Raw genomic sequence first — 26,991 nt, 5'->3', positions numbered from 1 at the left:
TTTTAGATCTCTCCACAGGTGTTCTATGGGATTCAGGTCTGGACTCATTGCTGGCCACCTTAGAAGTCTCCAGTGCTTTCTGTCAAACCATTTTCTAGTGCTTTTTGAAGTGTGTTTTGGGTTATTGTCCTGCTGGAAGACCCATGACCTCTGAGGGAGACCCAGCTTTCTCACACTGGGCTCTAAATTATGCTGCAAAATTTGTTGGTAGTCTTCTGACTTCATAATGCCATGCACACGGTCAAGCAGTCCAGTGCCAGAGGCAGCAAAGCAACCCCAAAACATCAGGGAACCTCCGCCATGTTTGACTGTAGGGACCGTGTACTTTTCTTTGAATGCCTCTTTTTTTCTCCTGTAAACTCTATGTTGATGCCTTTGCCCAGAAAGCTCTACTTTTGTCTCATCTGACCAGAGAACATTCTTCCAAAATGTTTTAGGCTTTTTCAGGTAAGTTTTGGCAAACTCCAGCCTGGCTTTTTTATGTCTCGGGGTAAGAAGTGGAGTCTTCCTGGGTCTCCTACCATACAGTCCCTTTTCATTCAGACGCCGACGGATAGTACGGGTTGACACCGTTGTACCCTCGGACTGCAGGGCAGCTTGAACTTGTTTGGATGTTAGTGAAGTTTCTTTATCCAACATCCGCACAATCTTGCATTGAAATCTCTTGTCAATTTTTCTTTTCCGTCCACATCTAGGGAGGTTAGCCACAGTGCCATGGGGTTTAAACTTCTTGATGACACTGCGCACGGTAGACACAGGAACATTCAGGTCTTTGGAGATGGACTTGTAGCCTTGAGATTGCTCATGCTTCCTCACAATTTGGTTTCTCAAGTCCTCAGACAGTTCTTTGGTCTTCTTTCTTTTCTCCATGCTCAATGTAGTACACACAAGGACACAGGACAGAGGTTGAGTCAACTTTAATCCATGTCAACAGGCTGCAAGTGTGATTTAGTTATTGCCAACACCTGTTAGGTGCCACAGGTAAGTTATAGGTGCTGTTAATTACACAAATTAGAGAAGCATCACATGATTTTTCGAACAGTGCCAATACTTTTGTCCACCCTCTTTTTTATGTTTGGTGCGGAATTATATCCAATTTGGCTTTAGGACAATTCTTTTTGTGTTTTTTCATTTAAGACAAATTAAATGAAGATAATAATACCAAAGAATTTGTGTTTGCAATCATTTTCAGGAAGAAACTGAGTATTATCTGACAGAATTGCAGGGGTGTCAATACTTTTGGCCATGACTGTATATATAGTGTGTGTATCTGGCAATCCAAAATATACAATAATCGCCTCACTGAGACTGAGGCCAACTGGTATTGGCTGAAGCAGTGATGTGATGATCTAACAACGATGCTGCATATCATAATTGCTGACTATAGAGACAACATTAAATAGGGGTGTTGTCATAGTTTTACAACTGATTTATTTTCAGATATATTTTAATTACACCTACTGGGCTACGTACCATGTGTACAAGAAAACAAGTACTAACACTGCCTCTATGTACAAGAATATAACTACAATAATACTGCCTCTATGTGCAAGAATATAACTACTATAATACTGCCTCTATGTACAAGAATATAACTACTATAATACTGCCTCTATGTGCAAGAATATAACTACTATAATACTGCCCCCTATGTACAAGAATGTAACTACTATAATACTGCTCCCTATGTACAAGAATATAACTACTATAATACTGCCTCTATGTACAAGAATGCAACTACTATAATACTGCTCCTATGTGCAAGAATATAACTACTATAATACTGCCCCCTATGCACAAGAATATAACTACTATAATACTGCCCCTATGTACAAGAATATAACTACTATAATACTGCCCCCTATGTACAAGAATATAACTACTATAATACTGCCCCTATCTACAAGAATATAGCTACAATAATACAGCCCCTATGTACAAGAATATAAGTACTATAATACTGCCACCTATATACAAGAATATAACTTCTATAATACTGCCCCTATCTACAAGAATATAGCTACAATAATACAGCCCCTATGTACAAGAATATAACTACTATAATACTGCCCCTATGTACAAGAATATAACTACTATAATACTGCCCCTATCTACAAGAATATAGCTACAATAATACAGCCCCTATGTACAAGAATATAAGTACTATAATACTGCCACCTATATACAAGAATATAACTACTATAATACTGCCCCTATCTACAAGAATATAGCTACAATAATACAGCCCCTATGTACAAGAATATAAGTACTATAATACTGCCACCTATATACAAGAATATAACTACTATAATACTGCCCCTATCTACAAGAATATAGCTACAATAATACAGCCCCTATGTACAAGAATATAACTACTATAATACTGCCCCTATGTACAAGAATATAACTACTATAATACTGCCCCATATGTACAAGAATATAACTACTATAATACTGCCCCTATGTACAAGAATATAACTACTATAATACTGCCCCTATCTACAAGAATATAACTACTATAATACTGCCCCTATGTACAAGAATATAACTACTATAATACTGCTCCTATGTACAAGAATATAACTTCTATAATACTGCCCCTATGTACAAGAATATAACTACTATAATACTGCCCCCTATGTACAAGAATATAACTACTATAATACTGCCCCTATGTACAAGAATATAACTACTATAATACTGCCCCCTATGTACAAGAATATAACTACTATAATACTGCCCCCTATGTACAAGAATATAACTACTATAATACTGCCACCTATGTACAAGAATATACCTACTATAATACTGCTCCTATGTATAGGAATATACCAATATAATACCTTGTATTAGGCACAGAATGGTTATCCATATAATATACTTCTGATATCCGGCCATCAGATTTATATTCTTTCACCTCCTGAAACAAGAATACGATGACGATTATTATTACTATTATTATGTTTTACGTAGAGTTAAACATTTTATAATATTTTTGCAATTTAACATTTTCGATAACAATCTGTTAGACAAACAAAAAAAACAAACTACATCCATCTGCCACAGATATAGTGGAATGTGGACCTGAGCTGCAATACCACTCATGGCCTAATTACAAATATTAATCCTAAAAAGTTGAGTGACTTTTCATCCCCATCACATATACAATGTAGAAAGCAGAAAAGAATCGCTTAATGACAAGTCCAGCTCTGCTCCATCCCCACATTGAGGTCTGTTCTATAAGTTCTTGTCTAGCAGTCCACTGTGTTTGAGGACTTGTCTGTACCCATCACACCGGCTGCAGGGAGTGACCTTCCCAAGATCAGAGCCCTGAAACCGGGCTGACGGCCAAGGATTACAGCATGGAGGAGAAGAGTTCAGAGTAATTGGTCATTTTGTTATAAAACTGCGAAAGGTGACGCAGATGGTGGCGGCTGATAGCGGTCGGTTGTCAGGATGTGAGTGTACTAATAATGAGGGACAGTATTGGAGAAACACCAAACTTCTGTGCAGGAACTTAAAGGGCAACTCCAGTCCATTTATGTTCTTCCCACTAGGGGGCAGTATTCTAGTAGTGTGTGCTGGTATAGTACCAACAGTCTACTATTAACTGATTAGTCTTGACAACCACTCTTCTTCGGGACCAGAAATATGCTCATAGCAGTTGTCAATACCCGTCCCCCGCTTCTCTTGGCCACTTGTACTAACTGCATTACTCACAAGGGAGTTACAACATAGGCATAATGATGGCAGTTTTACAGGGTGCGACTGTGACCGAGCCCGTGCTGGGAAGGGCCTCCGACGCCAGCACCGATTTCATCACGTGGATGTGCATCCTCTGACACACATTCAGCTGAAATGTATTGTGGTGCAAACAGGGCCGGTTTTAGACAAAGTGGGGCCCTAGGCAAAAGTTTAAAGTGGGGCCCCAAATGCTAACATTGTAAAATCACACATTTAGGTAACATTACATAAGCGGGATGTGGATACAGGTGGCAGAGGGGCCTTTGCTGGCACTGTGGCCCCCATATTCAGGGGCCTTATATCAGCCAACGGGTCTGCCACCATTAGCATTACACAGGAGCGTTGCTAGGGTCAGAAAAGATTGGGGGGCCCAAGCCCCAAGACAAAGAGTTGTCCCCCAACCCACTCTTAATTTTTTTAACACTGCAGATAACACAGCAGGTCTCCCAACTGTCCTGGATCCAGCGGGACAGTCCCGATTTTGACACTCCCACCAGCTATCATGGCGGGATTGTAGTTTTCCCATACTGCGAACCAGACACCACGCCCACCTGTCATTTCAGAAGGGACTGTGTACCGATCGCCATACAATTCCCTCTATGCACAGCACACTCCAGAACAGAAGCGCTCCCGGCTCACGTGACCAGTCACATGACTGTGACCTCATCCTATGTAACACCAGAGATAGCAGTAATAATTCTCGGAGAACAGATAATGTAGTAGATGTCACCTGCAGTCCTATGTAACACCACAGATAGCCATAGCGTTTCAGAGTAAGACTATGTTCACACGCATTTTTTTCAGTAGCCAAAACCTGTTCTATTGGCAGTAAAAATGCTGCGTTCAAAACACTTGTTTTTCAGCTTGTTTCTGGTGTTCTTTACACTTTTTTCAGCTTTTTTATAGTGAGGATGTTTGCTTTGTCCACAGTATGTTTAAGGCCACGTTCACACGTTGAGTATTTGGTCAGTATTTCACATCGGTATATGCAAGTCAAAACCAGGAGGCAAAACCACTTAAAAAATTGCAGCGAAAAATGCCGTTGCAATATCTGCAGCTTTCTTTTTTTTATTCTTTCATTGCTTTCTACGGGTGAAAACGCACTGAAAGAAGCGACACGCTGCAGATGTAAAAAGCGCTACAGTCCTGAAATTCAGTCAGAAAAAAACAAGCGCATGCAGGAGATTTCGGAAATCTCATATGTTCTGCTGGCACTTTATAAAGCCCCTCTTGGCCACGTTCATAAGCAGAATCTCTGTATCTTTTTCTTCTGCAAATAAGAAGTTTACAGCATTTTACAGCACAAGCAAAGACTGAGATTTTCCGAAATCTCCCGCACACTTTTATTTTCTCCTGACAGAATTTCACAACTGCAGCGTTTTTTAAATCCGCAGCGTGTCACTTCTTTCAGCAATTATTTTCACCCGTAGAAAGCAATGAAAAAGTTTTAGAAAAGCTGCAAATGTCACAACATTGTTTTTCGCTGTATTTTTGGTGAATAAAACTAACTTTATTAAACATGTACTGTTATGAATGAGTCACCAAGGAAGAAAAAACAAAAAGCAAGCTAAGCCCAGAAACCCAGAGAGGTTGGTAACTAGCGGATTGCAGACCCCTGATCCCATACACACAGCTAGCAGTAGCCGTGGAGCATGCCTACGGTGGTCCAAGACGCCTCGTCACGGCCGGAGAACTAAATAAGCCTAAAGAAAGAAAGGGAAAATCTAAACTGCCCCTGAGCAGACCCCAAAGCAATAGACAGCCCCCAACATGTATTGATGGTGAAACAAGATGAAAACACAAACACAGATAGAAAGATAGGCTGAGCAAACGATGGGGCCCTCGCTAACTAGAAAGGACAGGAAAGAAAAGCTGCTGTCTGCAATCACGCAAAAAACCCTGCCAAAAATGTCCAACACGTCTGATAGAAAAAGGCCCTGAAGTCGCTAGACTTCAATTCCCTATATCAGCACTCAGGTATATTCTGAAGACAGAGCAAAAGAGATCAACTGATCAGAGACAAAATGGGGATTCAGCCCAGTACCAGCCAGGGCTGGCTGAACACAAAAACTAAGTAAACCAGGGGAAAACTCATATGAACAATAGCAGAGAAAACTTAGCTTTAGGAAGGCAGAAACCAAAAGCCACAGTCAGGAGAAATCACCAGCAAGAAACTAGGGAGTCGGCTGCCTTAAATCCAATCAGAAATTCCTGATGTCCAATCACAGTCCTCTTCCTCAGGTGGCAGGTCTCTGCCATTTAGATCAGTTTCATTACCTCCCTTCACCATCAGAGGGAGTCCAGATAGAGAACTCACTACTCCTCTGTCAGCACAGCCAGCTCCATAACCCTCACCAGAAGCCAGAGTCAACCCGAAAATGAGCTCACAACAATGTACTGTAGACAAAATGAATACTATACAAAAAAACAACAACAAAAGCTCTAAGACTATGTGTCCACAGTCAGTAAACTCTGGATGCTGCATACATCCACAGCATCCAACCCGCAGCGGCCGGATGTTACAGCACAGTTGATGGGATTTCTAGAAATTCCATGTCCACTATGCGTGCACATACGCCCGCACCTCACCCGCAGAGACGGACATGCAGCACGACTCTCCAGACAGCAGCATGTCAATTTATCTTACATAGATGCGAGTCTCCGCAAGAGAAATCTCACCCCTACGATGTATTGGACGCGGTGATTCCGCACGGTTCAGTGACCACACGCGGAATCACCTGCGTTCAACAGATGGCAGCACTTTAGACGGAGCACATGTCCGCTGCTTCCAAAGTGCTGCCATTTCCAGATCGTCTGCACATACCCTAAAAAATGGGCGTTTTGAAAGCAGGGGTTTTGCTGCCAAGAAAGCCGACTTTGGCAGCAAAAAAAATGCACCAAAAACGCTGATTCCTATGCACACCTGTACTAGTACTATATATATATTATTTCACATGGGAATTCATTTATTTCTATGTCATAAATCCCAGGATCCAGCAGACAATATCCCGGTCTTGTGTTATCCAGACAGTAGTGACTGTGGTCAGAGCTGATGCTGATCGCTGCTGTGTGTGGCTGTGAATCCTGATCCTGCAGCAATCAGCACAGAGCTCGGACCACAGAGAGGAAATCGCTGCTCTCTGACCTGTTATTGCTGCTCTTACCAGGTTCTGCGGCTTCACTTAGGCATATCCATTCTCAGGTCAGTGCTAGGAGCAGCCATGATCAGGACTCAGGAGGAGACATACAGAGCTGCAGGCATCTTCCTGAGCTGTCACTGTGCTGTAATCAACCCCTCCCCCTCACTCTCAACTTTTAACCTGACTGCAGGGAGAAAGAGACAGGGGGGCTCAAGGGGCTTTGCGAGAGACACTCCAAGACTTTAGCTTTAGAGCAATGCACAGCATTATTCACTGCTGTACACCCTCTGGGCACTTCATAAATGGGCTGCAGATGCATGGGGCCCCCTTTGTAGATGGGGGCCCCAGGCATATGCCTGGTCTGCCTGGTCCAAACGCTGGCCCTGGGTGCAAAGACCCGCCAGATCCCTGCATTGCAATGCATTACACTGGGCAATAACAGGCTGGCAGCAGACATTGACTTGCACCATGGGCGGTGCATGGCAGTAACATCATGCACTGCCCACGTCGACATAATAAAGTCAGCTGCTAAATTCTGCCTGGCGCATGGCATGGCAGCTGGGAAAGGTCAGAATGATCATTTATTTCTTTTTAAAATGTTATAGAGAAGAACAGAAGGGACATTATTCCAGGAAGGGGCCCAGGATGTGGGCATTATACCAGGAAGGAGCCCAGGATGGGGGCATTATACCAGTAATGGGCTCAAGATGGGGGCATTATACCAGGAAGGAGCTCAGGATGAGGGCATTATACCAGGAAGGGGCCCAGGATGGGGACATTATACCAGGAAGGGGCCCAGGATGAGGGCATTATACCAGGAACAGGCCCAGGATGGGAGGGCAGTATACCAAGAAGGGACCCAGTATAGGGAGCATTATACCAGGAAGGAGCCCAGGATGGGGGCATTATACCAGGAAGGCACCCGGGATGAGGACATTATACCAGGAAGGAGCCCAGGATGAAGGGGCATTATACCAGGATGGAACCCAAGATTGTGGACATTTTTTTCTGGCAGGGCTCAGGACTGGGGACATTATTATTGGAAGGAGCCAGGATTGTTGACATTACTGGAAGTTGTCCAAGATGAAGAACATTAGTAAGGGGGCAGGATGAAGGAGATTATTACAGGAAGGGTCCCAGAATGGGGTACATAATTACTGGAAGGAGCTAGGATGGTGGACATTATTACTGGAAGTTGGCCAGGATGAAGAACATTATTATAGTAAAGGACAAGGATGGGGGAGATTATTACAGGAAGAAGCCAAGACAGGGGGATATTTTTTAGGGATGGGCGAATCCTGAAATACTCGGAATCGCTAGACTGTAACGAGTCCGAGTCGGAAACTCGCTATTCGTTGCGAGTCTAGCGAGTCCAATGTTAATGAATGGGGATGCGAGTATTGCAGCGATTCCTGTGCTGGGGAGAGAGATATTACTACAAGCAATCCTATTTTATTAGCGATTTTGTGTCCCCCTGCTGACACAAAATCGCTAAGAAACTAGAATTGCTTGTATTAAACTGTGAAAAAAAAAAAATAGGAGTCTTAGCGATTTTGTGTCCCCCTGCTGACTAGTGTTGAGCTTTCCGATTGGCTGCCGAAATGACGTCATCATGATGTGCTGTCTGTGCGCATCATGATGCGCCGTCAGTTCGGGCCTTCGGGGGGGCTGTGCCGACTGTCCGGGGGTCTGTGCCGGCCTGCCGGTGGTCTGTGCAGGCTCCGGTGGTCTGTGCAGGCCTGCCGGCCTGCCGGGGGGCTGTGCCGGCCTGCCGGTGGTCTGTGCAGGCTCCGGGGGGCTGTGCCGGGCCTGCCGGGGGGCTGTGCCGGCCTGTCGGGGGGCTGTGCAGGCTCCGGTGGTCTGTGCAGGCTCCGGTGGTCTGTGCAGGCATCGTCTGATGGGACTACAAGTCCCATCGGGCGATGCCTGCTACCATGACAGTGATTGACACATTAGCCAATGATGGGACAGTAGTACTAAGGGTTAGTGCTAGGATTGCTACTAGGCTCAGGCAGGAGTTATGGTTAGTACTAGAGTTAAGATAGGGTTAGGGGTAGGCCTAAGATAAGTACTTAGACTATAGCTAGTGCTAGGGACAGGGTTAGAGTTACTAATAGGGTTAGGTTAAGGTTAGTCCTACGGATAGTGCTAGCATTACTACTAGGGTTAGGCAAAAACTAGGGTTGGTACCAGAGTTAGTATAGGGTTAGGGATAGGTATAGGACCAGCATTAGGGCTAGGGAAAGTACCTTGACTATAGCTTATAGTAGGATTACGGCTTGGTTTAGGCCTAGAATAAGAATTAGGGTTACTATTAGGGTTAGGTTAGGGTTAGTACAAGGGATTCTGCTAGGATTAGTACTAGCGTAAGGCAAAAGCTAGAGTTAGGCTAGAGCTAGGGTTAGGCATAGGACTAGCATTATAGGGTAACTACTATGGCTATAGGTAGTGCTAGGTTTAGGGCTAAGTTTCAGACCAGAGTTAGTATTAGGGTTAGTACTAGGGTTAGTTTATGTTAGTATGAGGGATAGTGCTAGTTTTATTACTAGGGTTAGACAACAGCTATGATTAGTACTATGTAGAGTTAGGATAGAGCTGGGGTTAGGGCCGGTGATAGGACTAGTATTAGGGCTAAGGTACGTTCTAGTGCTATAGCTAGTACTAGGGTTAAGGCTAGGTTTCGGGCTAGAGTTAGCATAAGTGTGGCACCCCAGGGGAGTCCAGTCGCCACAGAGATACTGCACTTCACCCAGAGGTGTGGTGGCCCACTCCCCAGGTAAGGTGGAGGCACCTGACAGGACTCTAACACCTGCACCCAATACACACTCTATAGCAGCAGGGCAACTGGATGTACCCTACAGGAGGAGGATCTCGACCCTGCCTAGGTGGTAAAGGGTGTTGGGAGGTGGGTGGAGCTAGTAGGATGAGAGCAGAGAAGAGTGTTTAGTCAGGAGTCCGCCCTGAGGGGAGGAAGTGGAAAGACGTGTGTGAAGCAGCTCCCTGTCAGGAGGAGCTGCAGGGACGGAAAGAGACAGAAGGAAGCCCCCTGAAGAGGGAAGGGATCCTATAGGCACGGTCAGTGACCATACTGTCCATGGGGCTCATTCCACGCCGTCTAACGTCGGGTGGAGGGATCATGTCGCAGTATAGTACAGTATAGTATAGTACAGTTTCAGGGACTGGCCCTGAAACTAGTGGAGTGGACAATAGACTTAGCTAGATAAACCAGAGGCTCCGAGCATTGCAAGTGCTGCAGCCAAATCCACAGTCATTCACTGAAAAGGCAGACACATAGGATCCAGGGACCTAGAGGTTAATCCCGCCAAAATCCGATGGGGATTGCACTTAAAAACTACCTCGTTTGATTGCACTACAGAAAAGAGGACTACCTCAGTTTAAAGTTTTATTGAACCCAGTTGCCCTTAATAAAGGTTTTACTGCACTTGCACAGTTAAATTGCACTTAGTATAAAGAATGTTTTATATTGTGGTAGAGAACCTTTGAGCTAATGACGGTTGCTGCCAATAGTTTCTGGAAGAGAATAGTGATAGTATTTCTTAAGACTTGAAAGCCACGGACCGGGTCACTGCTGCTGTGACACATCCCTTTAAGACACCGGCGCGGTACCGAGTAACCCATGGCCCTGGGGGCGATCCATTAACTTAGTACTAGGGGTAAGTTAGGGTTAATAATAGGGATAGGCTAGGAATTAGGGTTAGGGCAAGGGTGATATAGAATGTAATAAAAAAGATTGCGATTTTGATGAAAACTGGAAAGATAATGAGCGCAATTGGGTCTTATCTGGAACTGAAAAGTAAATCAAAGACTATATTCACCTCCGAGCATTGTGAAAGGTACATCCCCTGTAATCGCTGGAGGAAATGATGTGAGCAAGTGGCGAACGTAGAGCTAAACCCGCACTGCCAACAGTAAAGGGTGCAGTGGAAAAACCGTGAAAGCAACAATGCGGTTTTTATTTGTCTGTCGACACATTTCGAGGCACACATGCGCCTTCATCAGGACAAACCGCAGCAGAAGTACGGGTTTATCTACATTTTCTCCAGCTCCACATATAAAAATACATATATAATATCTAACTATTTATTTTTTTACATTATATTTTGAAATTCAACAAAAAATAGGAAAAAAAAAATAGAGGGAAAACTAATAGGAGAAAGGGCAAATCGAATCGAGTCAGTGTTTTTTGAAAAGACAATTCATCTGCTTGGGGTATTAGGACCGCAATACTGGACTGGTGGAAGGAAATTCTGGAGTGGTAAATGTTCATTGGTAAAATACTAACCTTGCCTCGAACCCTGGAGTCCCATACAACACTACTCCTCATCTGAAGGGGCAGAATTTTGATTCTTTACCATAATAATTTCTATAAATGTTAATTTTCTCTTTATTATCGTTCCGAGGATAGGATCCTTCCGGTTATGGACCTGGAAAGCTGCAGCTCCTCCTTCCCCTCTCACAGCTTCAACAACTTACACACACGATACTTTGGAAAAACTGCAGCTGCATCCCCCTCCTGTCATTATTCCCCTTTTATTTCTACATCTTTGGTTATTGTGTTTTGATAGAAAGTTGAATGTAGGGAAACTGCTGGATCTTACAATGGACAGACAGGGATCTTACGATGGACGGTCACATGGCACATCCGATCCGCCACCCTTGGTAATGGAAATGTAGGGAAGGTGACCTGACGGACGGACGGACTAGTCAGAGTGAAGAAAGATAGGTTTGCACAGTGTAGGTAGGAGTCAGTGATTACAGTGGGGAAACAACTAGGAAAGTGTAGTGGACGTGCAGTACCTTGGGTGGACATTAGATGGCAGGGAGGAGTGTGAGCAAAGGACTTGACATCAGCTTAGGGCTTTAGAAACCGTTGGTCATGGGGGGCGGAGTGACAGTTTCAAGGAACCGGGAGAGTTATAAATACTGAGGGAGGGTTCCAGAAGGTTCCAGTTCCCAGGGGGAGCTCAAGTGACAGGAGGACTACGACAGTCTGTGCACTCTGAGGAGAATCCAGACCAGGGGGACTGAGGAGAGAGGACGTCAGGGGGGTGGTCCTGACAGGAAAGGACCGCAGTTGAGACGAGGTACTGGGTGTAAGACACCGTATGTGACACGACGACTGAGCAGTAGAAGCGCTGTTGGTTAATGGGCCTAAGGCGGCCACAGTGACGGAACTGTCAGGAGCGTCGACAGTAAAGGAGGGGACGGTGTGTGCAGACACGTCTCCAGTGTACGGTGTGAGAAGCGGCTCTGGAAACGGAGGGCCGCGAGGTGTGCCGTCAGTCGGACGGCAAGTGAAGAGATAAACTTGGACCTGTTGCACCCAGAATCTGCCTCCATCGTGTCTCTGTTGTCATCTCTGCACGGTATAAAAGTAGGACCACCCCCCCAGCTCGGCACCCCACCACCGACACTACATTTGGCGTAGTCGGCAGGATCGCCGCCGCTAATACATCATCTTCTGCGGCAGACCTGCCTTAAAGAATGGAAAAGGACTTGGACTGTGCTGCTTGGATTGTTAATACCTGTGGATTACAATTGGCTTACCTGTGGATTACAAATTGGGAGCACTGTGGTGACTCCGGGGTGCTGACCGAAGATCCGGGGCGGTATCAGGAGCTGCGCAAGATGGCGGCATTACTACAGCGCAGGGGAGAGGTCCGGGTGTTTGCAGTCGTGTTGAATGGACTGGGACCCCCTCCAACGTACCCCCGTGGACAGCAGTATGTGCCCGGAGGCCGACGTTTCCATATATTGGACCCTGACAGGTGGGTGGAGAGGCCTGCCAGCGCCCCACCCCACAGAGGGAGTGACACCGAAGAAAAGCCTGGGAGCGGCTGTTTGGCGCCATTCGATTGCTGCCCACCGGACGGTATGAGACGCTGCGGGTGTCGGGGCATTGGCCGCCTAGAATGGCAGTGGCGGCAGGAGAACGAGCTGAGACAGAAGACGTCATCTTCGGGTCCATGGGCAAGAAGAGGAGTCTGTGCGGAGCCCGTGCAGAGCCAGAAGGAGCGGCCGCCATTGATACCGGCGGAGAGTCTCCCTGCGGAGCCCCTGAGTCTGGAAGCTAGGCCCGCTGAGCAGCAAGTTGGAGAGCGGAGGCTGCGGGATGAGCCGTGCGGTGGTGTGACGGAGGCCACGGCGCCGGGGAAGGTGAGAGTTCCCCCGGCCCTGCCGGCAGCTTCACAAGCGGCCCCTATCATTTTGCCACAACACGCAGCCTCCAGTGTATCGGAAGGCCCGGCTGCGGAGGGCCCTAAGCTGTACGCGGAATTGAGCAAGGCCCTCGCTCCCGTCCCCGAGCCTTCCCGCCCGGAGTCACCAGGGCGGAGCTTATTTACAGAAGGCGCGGTTGCGCTCCCTCGCCCGGTGTCAGACTCATCACCCGAACCGGCCGTTACTCCGGCTTTGCTGGAAGTTGTGGATGCGGCCTACCCTGCGGCCGCGGTAATGCCAGTATTGGAACCGGCTGGGGTCTGTTTAACGGGCCCTGTGGACCAGCCCTCCGGAATCACGGCTGCTCCCATCCGCTACCCGGCCCCAGCGGCTGCTGGGCCACAGATATCATCGGCCGCCTCTGCCCCGCGCCCTTTCTCGGCAAGGTCCCGCCCACCAGACTCTGGGACTGGCGCGGTACCCTCCGTTTGGGTTGCGGAGGTGGTAAAACAAAAGAAGGTTCGAGAGCAGGAGGTATGGAGCCTGCTTCATTCAAAAGGGGAGGCTGGCATGGCGGTGGAAAGATCCCGGGGGGCGGCTGGTGTACACCAATGTGGCCCGGGGGTATGGCTTCATACGTGATCAGACTGGTCAGAAGGTATACGTGAACATAGCCTCCATACGCCACGGCCGTGCCCTGGAAATAGGGGACTTTGTCTCTTATTATAAAGAATACTGCCCCCGCGGGTATTATGCGGTGGCGGTACTGGCGGTACCTGAGGAACGCGAACCCCCGTAAAGAGGACTGTATTGGACACTCCCTTCACCCCAGGAGTTCCACGGCTGTGGGCCCCTTGCTACCGGCCATCAGGAGATGGCCTGGACTGTCAGAGTCTGAAAGAACAGTTCTAGTTTTAAAAAAAAAAAAATGTTTTATGTGATTAAGCTGTTTTTTTTTTTAGAATGTTCCTCTTACAGGATGTTATTTTACTGATTTGGAAACTTGACAGAACGGGGATACGAAGACAAGAGGGAGTGTTCATGTCCAAGGAAGGGGGAGGGAAAAGGAGTACTGGCGATGTTTATTGTTGAACGTTGAGTTTTAAAGCAAGAAAAAAAAAAAAAATTATAAAAATGGGTACTTGTGCTATTATAAAGTTGTTTAATGTATAATATGCCAAAGTAAATGCAACAGGTCCGGGTAAGGGAAGGTCTGCGGGACCAAAGGAAAGTGTGAGATCCGGTAGGGATCTAAGAGTTGAGGAGGTCTGGGAGACTGGGACGCCGACCATGACATGTAATTGAAAGAAGGAAAATGAGTTGGAAGACGTGAGAAAGACAGCCGTCCTAGGTCAGGTCCCCAACACCACGGACACCCCTGAAGAAGGAAAGGCTGGCGCCGGCAATGATCTGGTAGGTGAGTGGCCTCGATCATGGCGTACCGGATAGTGAAAGGTAACAGTAGGGGAGAGTAGGGGAAAGATACACGCAGTAGAGAGAATACGGGTGTACCTTGCCCAATTTGAAAGACGTTGTCATGTGGCGTGCGCGCTGGTGAGTAGCAGTAGGCTGCTCAGAGCATAGTGCTCCCAGTATGGTTCGGCCCCCGCAGATAGTGGGTTTGGCTCAACTTCTGGTCCGACAACAGAATGTAGGTGTAGATTCAGAACGACGATGGCAGGGATGACGATTGTCGAGGACGACAATGGACAAAGGAAGGGGGAGTGTAGGGAAGGTGACCTGACGGACGGACGGACTAGTCAGAGTGAAGAAAGATAGGTTTGCACAGTGTAGGTAGGAGTCAGTGATTACAGTGGGGAAACAACTAGGAAAGTGTAGTGGACGTGCAGTACCTTGGGTGGACATTAGATGGCAGGGAGGAGTGTGAGCAAAGGACTTTACAGCAGCTTAGGGCTTTAGAAACCGTTGGTCATGGGGGGCGTGGTGACAGTTAGAGTGACAGTTTCAAGGAACCGGGAGAGTTATAAATACTGAGGGAGGGTTCCAGAAGGTTCCAGTCCCCAGGGGGAGCTCAAGTGACAGGAGGACTACGACAGTCTGTGCACTCTGAGGAGAATCCAGACCAGGGGGACTGAGGAGAGAGGACGTCAGGCGGGTGGTCCTGACAGGAAAGGACCGCAGTTGAGACGAGGTACTGGGTGTAAGACACCGTATGTGACACGACGACTGAGCAGTAGAAGCGCTGTTGGTTAATGGGCCTAAGGCGGCCACAGTGACGGAACTGTCAGGAGCGTCGACAGTAAAGGAGGGGACGGTGTGTGCAGACACGTCTCCAGTGTACGGTGTGAGAAGCGGCTCTGGAAACAGAGGGCCGCGAGGTGTGCCGTCAGTCAGACGGCAAGTGAAGAAATAAACTTGGACCTGTTGCACCCAGAATCTGCCTCCATCGTGTCTCTGTTGTCATCTCTGCGCGGTATAAAAGTAGGACCACCCCCCCCAGCTCGGCACCCCACCACCGACACTACAGAAACATAACAGATGGGCACCACATTGTGTGGCCCTTATACCTACGCACAGTATGTTATTACCACCCAAGACATCTGTACTCCCTTAACAATGGTTCTAGAGGTCAGAAGATGACAATTCTCAGCGATAACATTTTTCTTGTTTAAAAAAATCCTCTTTGATTAGAAGAGTTCTCCTTGACCCTGTGATCATCTATGATCGACAATAAAACCTGAGAGTAAGTGTTCAATTTCCCTGCAGCACCACCACTGGAGAATCTAAGCATTACACCAGTGTTCATTCACATCAATGAATTAATGTACAGGTTGAGTCCTCCAGGAGCTGCTAAAAAAACAAGGGTCCAAAACTGGTGGCCCCGCTATTAACCCATAGAGAATGCAAAAATGTTTTATTCTTTTTGCATAAAATCTCATTTTCTGATATCATTTGTCCAAGTCGCTCGTATCCTACGGGCTTTCCAGGTTAGTGTCCTAGACCACAAGGGATGCGCATCGGATGGAAACATTATGCGACATTCTATGGGTCAGATAAAAAAAAATGTACATTTGTCTGTGTTAATAAAACCATTGTCATAGTATATACAATGGTGCAGGAAGCAAGGTCAGCGCTCTCAGATTAGTAAAGTGTAGAACTCTGGCGCCGCCTGGTGTTAAAATAAGGAAGAGCAATAACTGTTGCTCGTTTTTGAATGTGTTCTATATGGTCGTGGATTTATAATGATTTGCATTAATTTGAATTGATTAAAATAACCCATTCCAGCACTAATGGTACATACAATACAGAAATCTAAGAAATAAATCCAGATACTACACTGATTGCTTATTAATTACCTCTAGCAAGCTTTTTCGATAAGGAGTATATAGACACGGCTCGCCCCTGAGTCAGCTCTATGGACGAACGCATGATTCTATATTTTGTTCATACCGAAATAATCTTGAGGTCTTTACTCGTTTATTTTTTGGTTGTGCTGTCCAGCTATCTTCTTCTGAGTTTATAACTACCGCAAGGACTTATGAATAATATCGTGATTACATTATTATGATGGCTGTACAGTATTTGTTGTCCTTTGCTGCCCTCTACTGGCCATTGTTATTATATGTCCTCCTGGATTGTTGATGTCATTTCCCTTAATGCCTCTCTTTCTGTGACTCCTCCTATCTTCTTTCCTCACATCCTGTCTTTCTGGTCAGTGCCATCTTGGCAGAAGCATGTATCAGAGCTGCAGAGCGGATTCTCCTCTTATCTCTATTTTCCAACCTCATCCTTATCCCTTCATTTCCTCTAACATCTCAAGTTCTCAACCTCATCATTTGCCAAGTTACTGTGAATAAAATATCTATCATCTTCCCTCCTGGATCATTCATATGCAGCTGGTCAGACTATAGAGGAGAGGATAGCGAGTAAACTATCTTCCATTGCTTGTACAGAGCTCCGTGGTCGCATCCTTCAGACACATCTCACATCGCTGGCAGAATAGTGGTAATTTATAAACAGTAATTTGCAGTGTTCTGTTCAGCTCAATGATTGCTAAATTCTGAAGGAGGAGGAATACTTTCACCAATTACGACAATACCATAAATTCACCTGCAGTTCTGACTTAAAGAGGACCTCCCACTTGGATAAAGATGTCATTTTATTACCTGGTGTAAATGTCGCTGTTCTCCTGAATCCGGGAGAGGTTTTTCTTTTTTCATTCTGCACCTCTCCGTTTCTGAGATATGGCCCCTTCTATCATGCATATAAATCTAGTTTTGTTAGCCAATTGGGAGTGGTCCTTAAAAACATGCCTACAGAGAAGAGTTGATGGCCACACCCACTTGACTTCAAAGACTAGATTTATATGCTGAGCAGAAAGGGACGTATCTCAGGAACGGAGAGGCGCAGCAACAAAAGAAAAACATCACCAAATTCAGGAGATCAGCGGCATTTACATCAAGTAAAAAGAAAAAAGAAATATTGATTAAGTGCGAGTTACAGATTGTCTAGTTAGTTATATAATTGAAGAGTTGGGAGTCTAGTGTATATCAACCAAATGGAAGTCCCTTTTTGGAGGGCATAGCATATCATTACAAGGCCTTTCCTATGATTTCAGTAGAACTTGTGTAATACTTTATTTCCCCTGTGGTGGCGCTGCAGTGAAATTGTACATTTGCTACTGAGTTGCCTTACGCATCTAGCGGATCGGCTGGACACTGTGTGATTAATTGATTTTTGGCTTAACCGTCTAATGATTGTGACCAAACCATTTAAATTGTGAATTTAGTCCAGCTAAAAAATTTTTCTCACCTGTGACACTGGGAATAACACAATGCAAAAATTTACTTTTCTCCTAAAGGGGTTGTACTGATGATGACCCAACCTTATTACACCACAGCGCCATACAATCTGTAGTGTCCATTTTAAGGTACTGCAGCTCTGACCACAATTACCTAAAGAATAGCTGAACTGCAGTACCTGAGAACAGCCACTGTATGGTGTGTGGAGCAGTGCTGTTGTGGCTCAATATAAGGAATATTTTAGGAAATCGTATCAGCTAATTGTGGGGAGGTGCCAGCTGATATGATATTCCAAGGATAAACCATCATTGCTAGTCCAATGCTAGGATAAATGTGGGGCAAAAACTCCCTAGGGACAATTCATGGCTCTGCTCATCATGTCACAGTCTCTTTAGTCTGAAATGGTTGATGACAGGGAGCAGCAGACTATTCTTGAACATAGCAAGTTAGACCTCAGTATAAGGAATATTGCGAACGGTAACAAGAGTTTCGCTCATATTCCTGATGACGCCTATATATATTTTACTGCCAGCAATAAATGTGGACAGTTTCGGCAGGATCATACTGTCTGACTTTACTGATCTCATAACTTCCTAAGTTGACATTTATGGCCGACCGCAGAGTATGATGTGCAGCCAATATCCTTAAGTACCTAGGCTGGAAATAAAAACAATAATCAGAAGGGTCAGACATTGAATAAAGCTGAATGAGTCTAACTACCTATATCTTACCTCCCCTAGCCCACCAGGGTTATAACTACCTATATCTTATCTCCTCTAGCCCACCAGGGTTATAACTACCTATATCTTATCTCCCCTAGCTCACCATTGTTCTAACAACCTATATCCTACCTCCCGTAGCCCATCGTGGTTATAACTACCTACATTCTACCTCCCTTAGCCCACCAGAGTGATTAACTACATATAGAGGGTATGGAAAGCATTCAGACCCTTTTAAATTTTTCACTCACTCTTTGTTTCATTGCTGCCATTTTGTAAATTCAAAAAAATTCTTTTTTTTCTCATTAATATACACTGTACCCCATCTTGACTGAAAAAAACCCCAGAAATGTAGAAATTTTTGCAAATGTATTAAAAAAGAAAAACTGAATTATCACATGGTCATAAGTATTCAGACCCACTGTACACTACCATGTAAAAGTTTAGGGTCACTTAGAAATTTCCTTATTTTTGAAAGAAAAGCACAGTTTTTTCCAATGAAGCTAACACTAAATGATTCAGAAATACACTCCATACATTGTTAATGTGGTAAATGACTATTCTAGCTGCAAACGTCTGGTTGGTAATGCAATATCTTCATAGGTGTATAGAGGCCCATTTCCAACAACCATCACTCCAGTGTTCTTATGGTACTTTGTGTTTGCTAACTGTGTAAGAAGCCTAATGGATGGTTCGGATACCCTTGAAAACCCTTGTGCAAGTATGTTTGCACAGCTGAAAACAGTTTGGCTGATTAGAGAAGCTATAAACCTGACCTTCCTTTGAGCTAGTTGAGAATCTGGAGCATTACATTTGTTGGTTCCATTAAACTCTCAAAATGGCCAGAAAAAAAGAACTTTCATGTGAAACTCGACAGTCTATTCTTGTTCATATAAATGAAGGCTATTCCATGCGGGAGATTGCCAAGAAACTGAAGATTTCCTACAACGGTGTGTACTACTCCCTTCAGAGGAGATCACAAACAGGCTCTAACCAGAGTAGAAAGAGAAGTGGGAGGCCCCGCTGCACAACTGAGCAACAAGACAAGTACATTAGAGTCTGTAGTTTGAGAAATCGACGCCTCACAGGTCCTCAACTGGCAGCTTCATTAAATAGTACACACAAAACGCCGGTGTCAACGTCTACAGTGAAGAGGTGACTCCGGGATGCTGGCCTTCAGGGCAGAGTGGCAAAGAAAAGGCCATATCTGAGACTGGCTAATAAAGGAAAAGATTAATATGGGCAAAAGAACACATACATTGGACAGAGGAAGATTGGAAAAAAGTGTTATGGACAGACAAATCCAAGTTTGAGGTGTTTGGATCTCACAGAAGAGGACATGTGAGACGCAGAACAACTGAAAAGATGCTGGAAGAGTGCCTGACGCCATCTGTCAAGCATGGTGGAGGTAATGTGATGGTCTGGCGTTGCTTTGCTGCTGGTAAAGTGGGAGATGTGTGCAAGGTAAAAGGGATTTTGAATAAGGAAGGCTATCACTCCATTTTGCAACGCCATGCCATACCCTGTGGACAGCGCTAGATTGGAACTAATTTCATCCTACAACAGGACAATAACCCAAAGCACACCTCCAAATAATGCAAGAACTATTTAGGGAAGAAGCAGGCAGCTGGTATTCTATCTGTAATGGAGTGGCCAGCGCAGTCACCAGATCTCAACCCCATTGAGCTGTTGTGGGAGCAGCTTGACCGTATGGTACGCAAAAAGTGCCCATCGAGCCAAACCAACTTGTGGGAGGGGCTTCTGGAAGCATGGGGTGAAATGTCCCAAGATTACGTCAGCAAATTATCTGCTAGAATGCCAAAGGTCTGCAATGCTGGAATTGCTGCAAAGGGAACATTGTTTGACGAAAGAAAAGTTTGAAGGAGAAAATTATTATTTCAAATAAAAAACTTTTTTTCGAACCTTGTCAATGTCTGGGCTAGATTTTAAATTCATTTGGCAACTCATTTGATTAATAAAAGTAAGACTTTTCATGGAAAACACAAAATTGTCTGGGTGACCCCAAAATTTGGAACGGTAATGTATATCCTACCCCCCAGCCCACCAGGGTTATAACTACCTGTATCCTACCCCCCAGCCCACCAGTGTTATAACTACCTATATCCTACCTCCCCCAGCCCACCAGGGATACCACTATAAACAATACTTCTTGGCATGTAACCACCTTTGGTTAAAGGTTCTTATAGAAGGGGCTTCCAGGATTTTTGTTTTGTCAGAGGCTCGGAAAGTTCTGAGACTTTTTTTAAATAAAAAATTGACAATTTTTAAAGCCTCAATAATAAAGAATACAAAATACAGAGGCTGCCGGCAGGTGCGGCCATTGGCGTGTTTGCTATGTGATGTGTAATGACGATAATGACTCAAACCTACAAAAAAGTTTCTCGATTGCAGGAAGAAAGATCAGCGACAATGCAGGAAAATAGAAACCACCCACGAAGGAATCCGAAAGGTTCATCCACCAAGATAAGAAAAGGGAGGGCCGGGAGTGCAGGACTGCAAGAGGGGAGTGCTGCCAAAATATTCCTGTCTGACCACAATATTATCACTATGTCAAATCAAAAGGCCTGCCCAGTTTAACCCTTTCATTTTTTTTTTTTTTTTTTTTTTTTGTGTTCTTCCAGAAGCCATAACTTTTTTTTTTCCCTATGTAGCCGATTCCGCCTTTGATTTTTGGGTTTATTTTTACGCCACTCCTGCAGTAGTAATAACCCTCTAGCGTTATTTTCCAGGTCTGTGTGATTGTGTTTTTTTAGGTTGTGTGCCCATCTCCTCTGATCCATACACACTTTATCTCTCCGCCAGAGGCGCTGTGCGGATGTTAGTTTTTGTATGGCGGGCTGACATCATTATTGATACCATTTTGGGGCACAGACGATGTTTTGATCGCTTAATTTTCTATCCTTTTAGGAACGTGGAACATTTGATTCACTTTATATTTTGATAGATCTAAAAACCCAAGTGAGACGGTATCACACCTGATAAACGCAGGATCTGCCCCAAAACGCGTCTCTCATTCAATAATGTTTCTAACAAATATGACTATTGTTGACTTCGATGATACAGTGCCGCCTCGCTGGGCTCCAGGCTGCGCCCGTCCTACTGATGTTCCGCTATTTTCTTTGTACACTTCATTGTTGATCCGGCTTTAGGACTTTTTAGGAAGGTTTGAATGCCGGACAACCTCTTCGTAGAGTTGTGCCGACATGTGCAGGTGAGTATTTCTAGAAGACTCAACAAATAATTGTAATAATAACTTGATTTATATTATTATTCATTATTGTTGTTTTTATTCTTATAATACAGCATTGGGATTGATCGATAACCGAAGGCCCCTGGGCAATGATAGTCTCTTCTGGGAAAAATTTCTAAAAGATTTTGGAGACATCTTTGGAAGTTGTGGACCCTTTTCCAGAAGATCATTTTTGAGGTCAGACACTGATGTTGGGGGGAGGCCAGGGTCCCAATATCGTAGTAACATAGTTAACAAGGCCGAAAAAAGACATTTGTCCATCCAGTAATATTGTTACGCTCCAGGAAGACATCCAGGCCTCTCTTGAACCCCTCGACTGAGTTCGCCATCATCACCTCCTCAGGCAGGGAATTCCAGATTCTCACTGCCCTAACAGTAAAGAATCCTCTTCTATGTTGGTGGGAAAACCTTCTCTCCTCCAGACGCAGAGAATGCCCCCTTGTGACCGTCACCTTCCTTGGTATAAACAGATCCTCGGAGAGATATTTGTATTGTCCCCTTATATACTTATACATGGTTATTAGATCGCCCCTCAGTCGTCTTTTTTCTAGACTAAATAATCCTAATTTTGCTAATCTCTCTGGGTATTGTAGTTCCCCCATCCCCTTTATTAATTTTGTTGACCTTCTTTGTACCCGCTCTAGTTCCATTATATCCTTCCTGAGCACCGGTGCCCAAAACTGTACACAGGAATCCATGTGCGGTCTAACCAGGGATTTGTACAGAGGCAGTGTAATGCTCTCATCATGTGTATCTAGACCTCTTTTAACGCACCCCCTGATCCTGTTTGCCTCGGCAGCCGCTGCCTGGCACTGGCTGCTCCAGGTAAGTTTATCATTAACTAGGATCCCCAAGTCCTTCTCCATGTCAGATTTACCCAGTGGTTTATCGTTCAGTGTGTAATGGTGATATTGATTCCTTCTTTCCATGTGTATAACCTTACAATTATTATTGTTAAACCGCATCTGCCACCTTTCGGCCCAAGTTCCCAACTCATCCAGATCCATCTGTAGCAGAATACTATCTTCTCTTGTACTGACTGCTTTACATAGTTTTGTATCATCTGCAAATATCGATATTTTACTGTGCAAACCTTCTACCAGATCGTTAATAAATATGTTGAAGAGAATTGGTCCCAACACCGACCCCTGCGGTCCCCACTGGTCACAGCGACCCAGTTAGAGAATATACCATTTATAACCACCCTCTGCTTTCTATCACTCAGCCAGTTACTTACCCATTTACACACATTTCCCCCAGACCCAGCATTTTCAATTTGTGTACCAACCTCTTGTGTGGCACGGTATCAAACGCTTTGGAAAATTCTAGATATACAGTGGGGCAAAAAAGTATTTAGTCAGTCAGCAATAGTGCAAGTTCCACCACTTAAAAAGATGAGAGGCGTCTGTAATTTACATCATAGGTAGACCTCAACTATGGGAGACAAACTGAGAAAAAAAAATCCAGTAAATCACATTGTCTGTTTTGTTTTCATTTTATTTGCATATTATGGTGGAAAATAAGTATTTGGTCAGAAACAAGCAATCAAGATTTCTGGCTCTCACAGACCTGTAACTTCTTCTTTAAGAGTCTCCTCTTTCCTCCACTCATTACCTGTAGTAATGGCACCTGTTTAAACTTGTTATCAGTATAAAAAGACACCTGTGCACACCCTCAAACAGTCTGACTCCAAACTCCACTATGGTGAAGACCAAAGAGCTGTCAAAGGACACCAGAAACAAAATTGTAGCCATGCACCAGGCTGGGAAGACTGAATCTGAAATAGCCAACCAGCTTGGAGTGAAGAAATCAACTGTGGGAGCAATAACTAGAAAATAGAAGACATACAAGACCACTGATAATCTCCCTCGATCTGGTGCTCCACGCAAAATCCCACCCCGTGGGGTCAGAATGATCACAAGAACGGTGACAAAAATCCCAGAACCACGCGAGGGGACCTAGAGAATGAACTGCAGAGAGCTGGGATCAATGTAACAAGGCCTACCATAAGTAACACTACGCCACCATGGACTCAGATCCTGCAGTGCCAGACGTGTCCCACTGCTTAAGCCTGTACATGTCCGGGCCCGTCTGAAGTTTGCTAGAGAGCATTTGGATGATCCAGAGGAGTTTTGGGAGAATGTCCTATGGTCTGATGAAACCAAACTGGAACTGTTTGGTAGAAACACAACTTGTCGTGTTTGGAGGAAAAAGAATACTGAGTTGCATCCATCAAACACCATACCTACTGTAAAGCATGGTGGTGGAAACATCATGCTTTGGGGCTGTTTCTCTGCAAAGGGGCCAGGACGACTGATCCGGGTACATGAAAGAATGAATGGGGCCATGTATCGTGAGATTTTGAGTGCAAACCTCCTTCCATCAGCAAGGGCATTGAAGATGAAACGTGGCTGGGTCTTTCAACATGACAATGATCCAAAGCACACCGCCAGGGCAACGAAGGAGTGGCTTCGTAAGAAGCATTTCAAGGTCCTGGAGTGGCCTAGCCAGTCTCCAGATCTCAACCCTATAGAAAACCTTTGGAGGGAGTTGAAAGTCCGTGTTGCCAAGCGAAAAGCCAAAAGCATCACTGCTCTAGAGGAGATCTGCATGGAGGAATGGGCCAACATACCAACAACAGTGTGTGGCAACCTTGTGAAGACTTACAGAAAACGTTTGACCTCTGTCATTGCCAACAAAGGATATATCACAAAGTATTGAGATGAAATTTTGTGATTTTCTGGATTTTTTTTTCTCAGTTTGTCTCCCATAGTTGAGGTCTACCTATGATGTAAATTACAGATGCCTCTCATCTTTTTAAGTGGTGGAACTTGCACTATTGCTGACTGACTAAATACTTTTTTGCCCCACTGTACCACGTCCAATGACTCACCTTGGTCCAGCCTATAGCTTACCTCTTCATAAAAACTGATTAGATTGGATTGACAGGAGCGAGTCATTGAATGTTATACACTGGGGGCAAGGGACCGGATGTTATAAACCGGGGGGCGAGGCGTCAGATGTTATGCACCGAGGGCGAGGGGTTGGATATTATACACCAGGGGCGAGGGGTTGGATGTTATACTCCAGGGGTGAGGGGTCGGATGTTATACTCCAGGGGCGAGGTGTCGGATGTTATACACAAGCGGGCGAGGGGCCAGATGTTATACACTGTGGGTGAGGGGTCAGATGTTATACTCCAGTGGCGAGGGGTTGGATGTTATACACCAGTGGTGAGGGTCCGGATATTATACACCAGGGGCGAGGGGTTGGATGTTATACTACAGGGGCGAGGGGCCAGATGCTATACACCGGGGATGAGGGGTCGGATGTAATACTCCAGGGGTAAAGAGCCAGATGTTATACACCAGTGGCGAGGGGCCAGATGTTATACACCGGGGGTGAGGGGTCAGATGTTATGCACCGGGGCGAAGGGTTGGATGTTATACACCGGGGCTGAGGAGTCAGATGTTATGCACCGGGGGCGAAGGGTTGGATGTTATACACTGGGGGTGAGGGGCCAGATGTTATACAAAGGGTGGAGGGAGGGGTTGGATGTTATACACCGGGGCTGAGGGGTCTGATGTTATACACGGGGGCGAGGGGTTGGATGTTATACTCCAGGGGTGGGGGGGTCGGATGTTATACACCAGGGGCAAGGGGCCAGTAGTTACACTTTCTAGACATAATTGAAGTAAAACAATAATCACTGAACCCCATGGGGCCATAACTTGTGTCACTGTCATCCCTGGAGATGTCCTAAGCTCGCTACTAAACTTTCTATACTTTTCCGTGTTCTGTTTGATAATCCAGAATATTAGATAATCCCGTCCTATAATACCAGATTAAAGGACTTTTACTGTATTCTTTACTTATTCTGACCTTTGATTACATTTTATAGAACATTCGCAGGGATCTGAGCATTTACTGCATGTGTCATACAGAATATAATACAATGACATGACCCCAAGGTAAGACGACATATTGGGGGGGGTCTGTACTACTCCATAGTGGCCGCTTCATTACCTTGTGATCCGGTATGGAGAATCTTTCCTTTCCATATAGATGTGATCAGTATGTACATTATATCCTCACATATGGGCCCGATGGATCCTGCCGGCCTCCTATGTCGCCCTCCTATGCCGGCCTCGGCTCTGGGCACTTCAGTCGCTGACACATAGGTCTTCACAAGCCAATAATTCCTGGACGAGTCTTGTTAATGAGCCAGCAAAGCTTCTTAATGTCAAGTTCGAAAAGAAAAGGGCTGTGTCCCTGACTAATGGAGCTGGCGGTTTGTGCTGATAAGAGTGGGGTAGAGTTCACATGGCGCTGCGGAGTCCACCAGCAATCATTAACCACAGGCTATATTAAATTAGCGGAACCCGCTGATTACTGCTCTCGGGTCTCATGAAGGTGGATGTATACACGATGATGGGAGTTTCACTTCTAATTATTAAATTGCTTTTATCCCGTGGACTAGACCCTTAGGCTGTGTGCACACGCTGCGGTTCTTGCTGCGGATCCGCTGCGGTTCTGCGGACAGTGTACATAGCATGTAAATCTATGTGATGACATGTCACTTCTTTTCTGCTGCGGTTTACCATCTCCTCCATTGTAGAGGTGATAAACCGCAGGCCAATCCGCAGCGTGTGCACATAGTCTTACTGGAATGCAGCGACACCCTTCATTTACCCCAAATTTTGGATCTAGATCTGTTGTTAAATTTGCTATTTATTATTTATCATTAATATTTGTTTCCATTTGTATCACTACTCATATGTTGTTATTATTACCACAATGTTTTATTGTTTTATTAGAATTTTTTTTATTGTTTCATTAATAACAGTAGTAATATCATTATTTGTTTTCATTATTATCGTTTATTATAATCATTATTTTAGTTGTTATTATTATTATCATTATTATAATTTGCTATAATCAGTATCATTTTTTGTTGTTTTTATTATTAGCATTATTGTTATTACTAGATGGTGGCCTGATTCTAACGCATCGGGTATCGCGGCCGGCTGGGCGCGACCAATCAGCGACGCGGGATTTCCGTTACAGACAGAATTAGACGATTATATAGTAGATTAGTATATCTTTTATTATTATAATTATCATTTATTATTAGCATTATTTCTTCCTATATTATTATTACAATGTATTATCAT

General features: G+C 44.9%; 1 protein-coding gene across 1 annotated transcript in view; it reads right to left on the bottom strand.

The window, feature by feature from the left end:
* Nucleotides 1–26,093, bottom strand: part of IGSF5 (immunoglobulin superfamily member 5) — a 54,356-nt gene extending 28,263 nt beyond the window's left edge. Inside the window, exons 1-2 of the mRNA XM_073584695.1 lie at nt 25,844–26,093; nt 2,844–2,920 (exon numbers count right to left, since the gene is read on the bottom strand). Coding sequence (XP_073440796.1) covers nt 2,844–2,898 — 55 coding nt within the window. The 5' untranslated portion in view covers nt 2,899–2,920; nt 25,844–26,093. The remainder of the gene's footprint in view (nt 1–2,843; nt 2,921–25,843) is intronic.
* Nucleotides 26,094–26,991: the final 898 nt, after the last annotated feature.

This window comes from Dendrobates tinctorius, unplaced genomic scaffold (assembly GCF_039654945.1).
Source record: "Dendrobates tinctorius isolate UK_male_01 unplaced genomic scaffold, ASM3965494v1 ptg000084l, whole genome shotgun sequence".
NCBI lineage: Eukaryota > Metazoa > Chordata > Amphibia > Anura > Dendrobatidae > Dendrobates > Dendrobates tinctorius.
The sequence above is the reverse complement of the archived record's forward strand: the minus strand, read 5'-3'. Positions and strand labels throughout refer to the sequence as shown.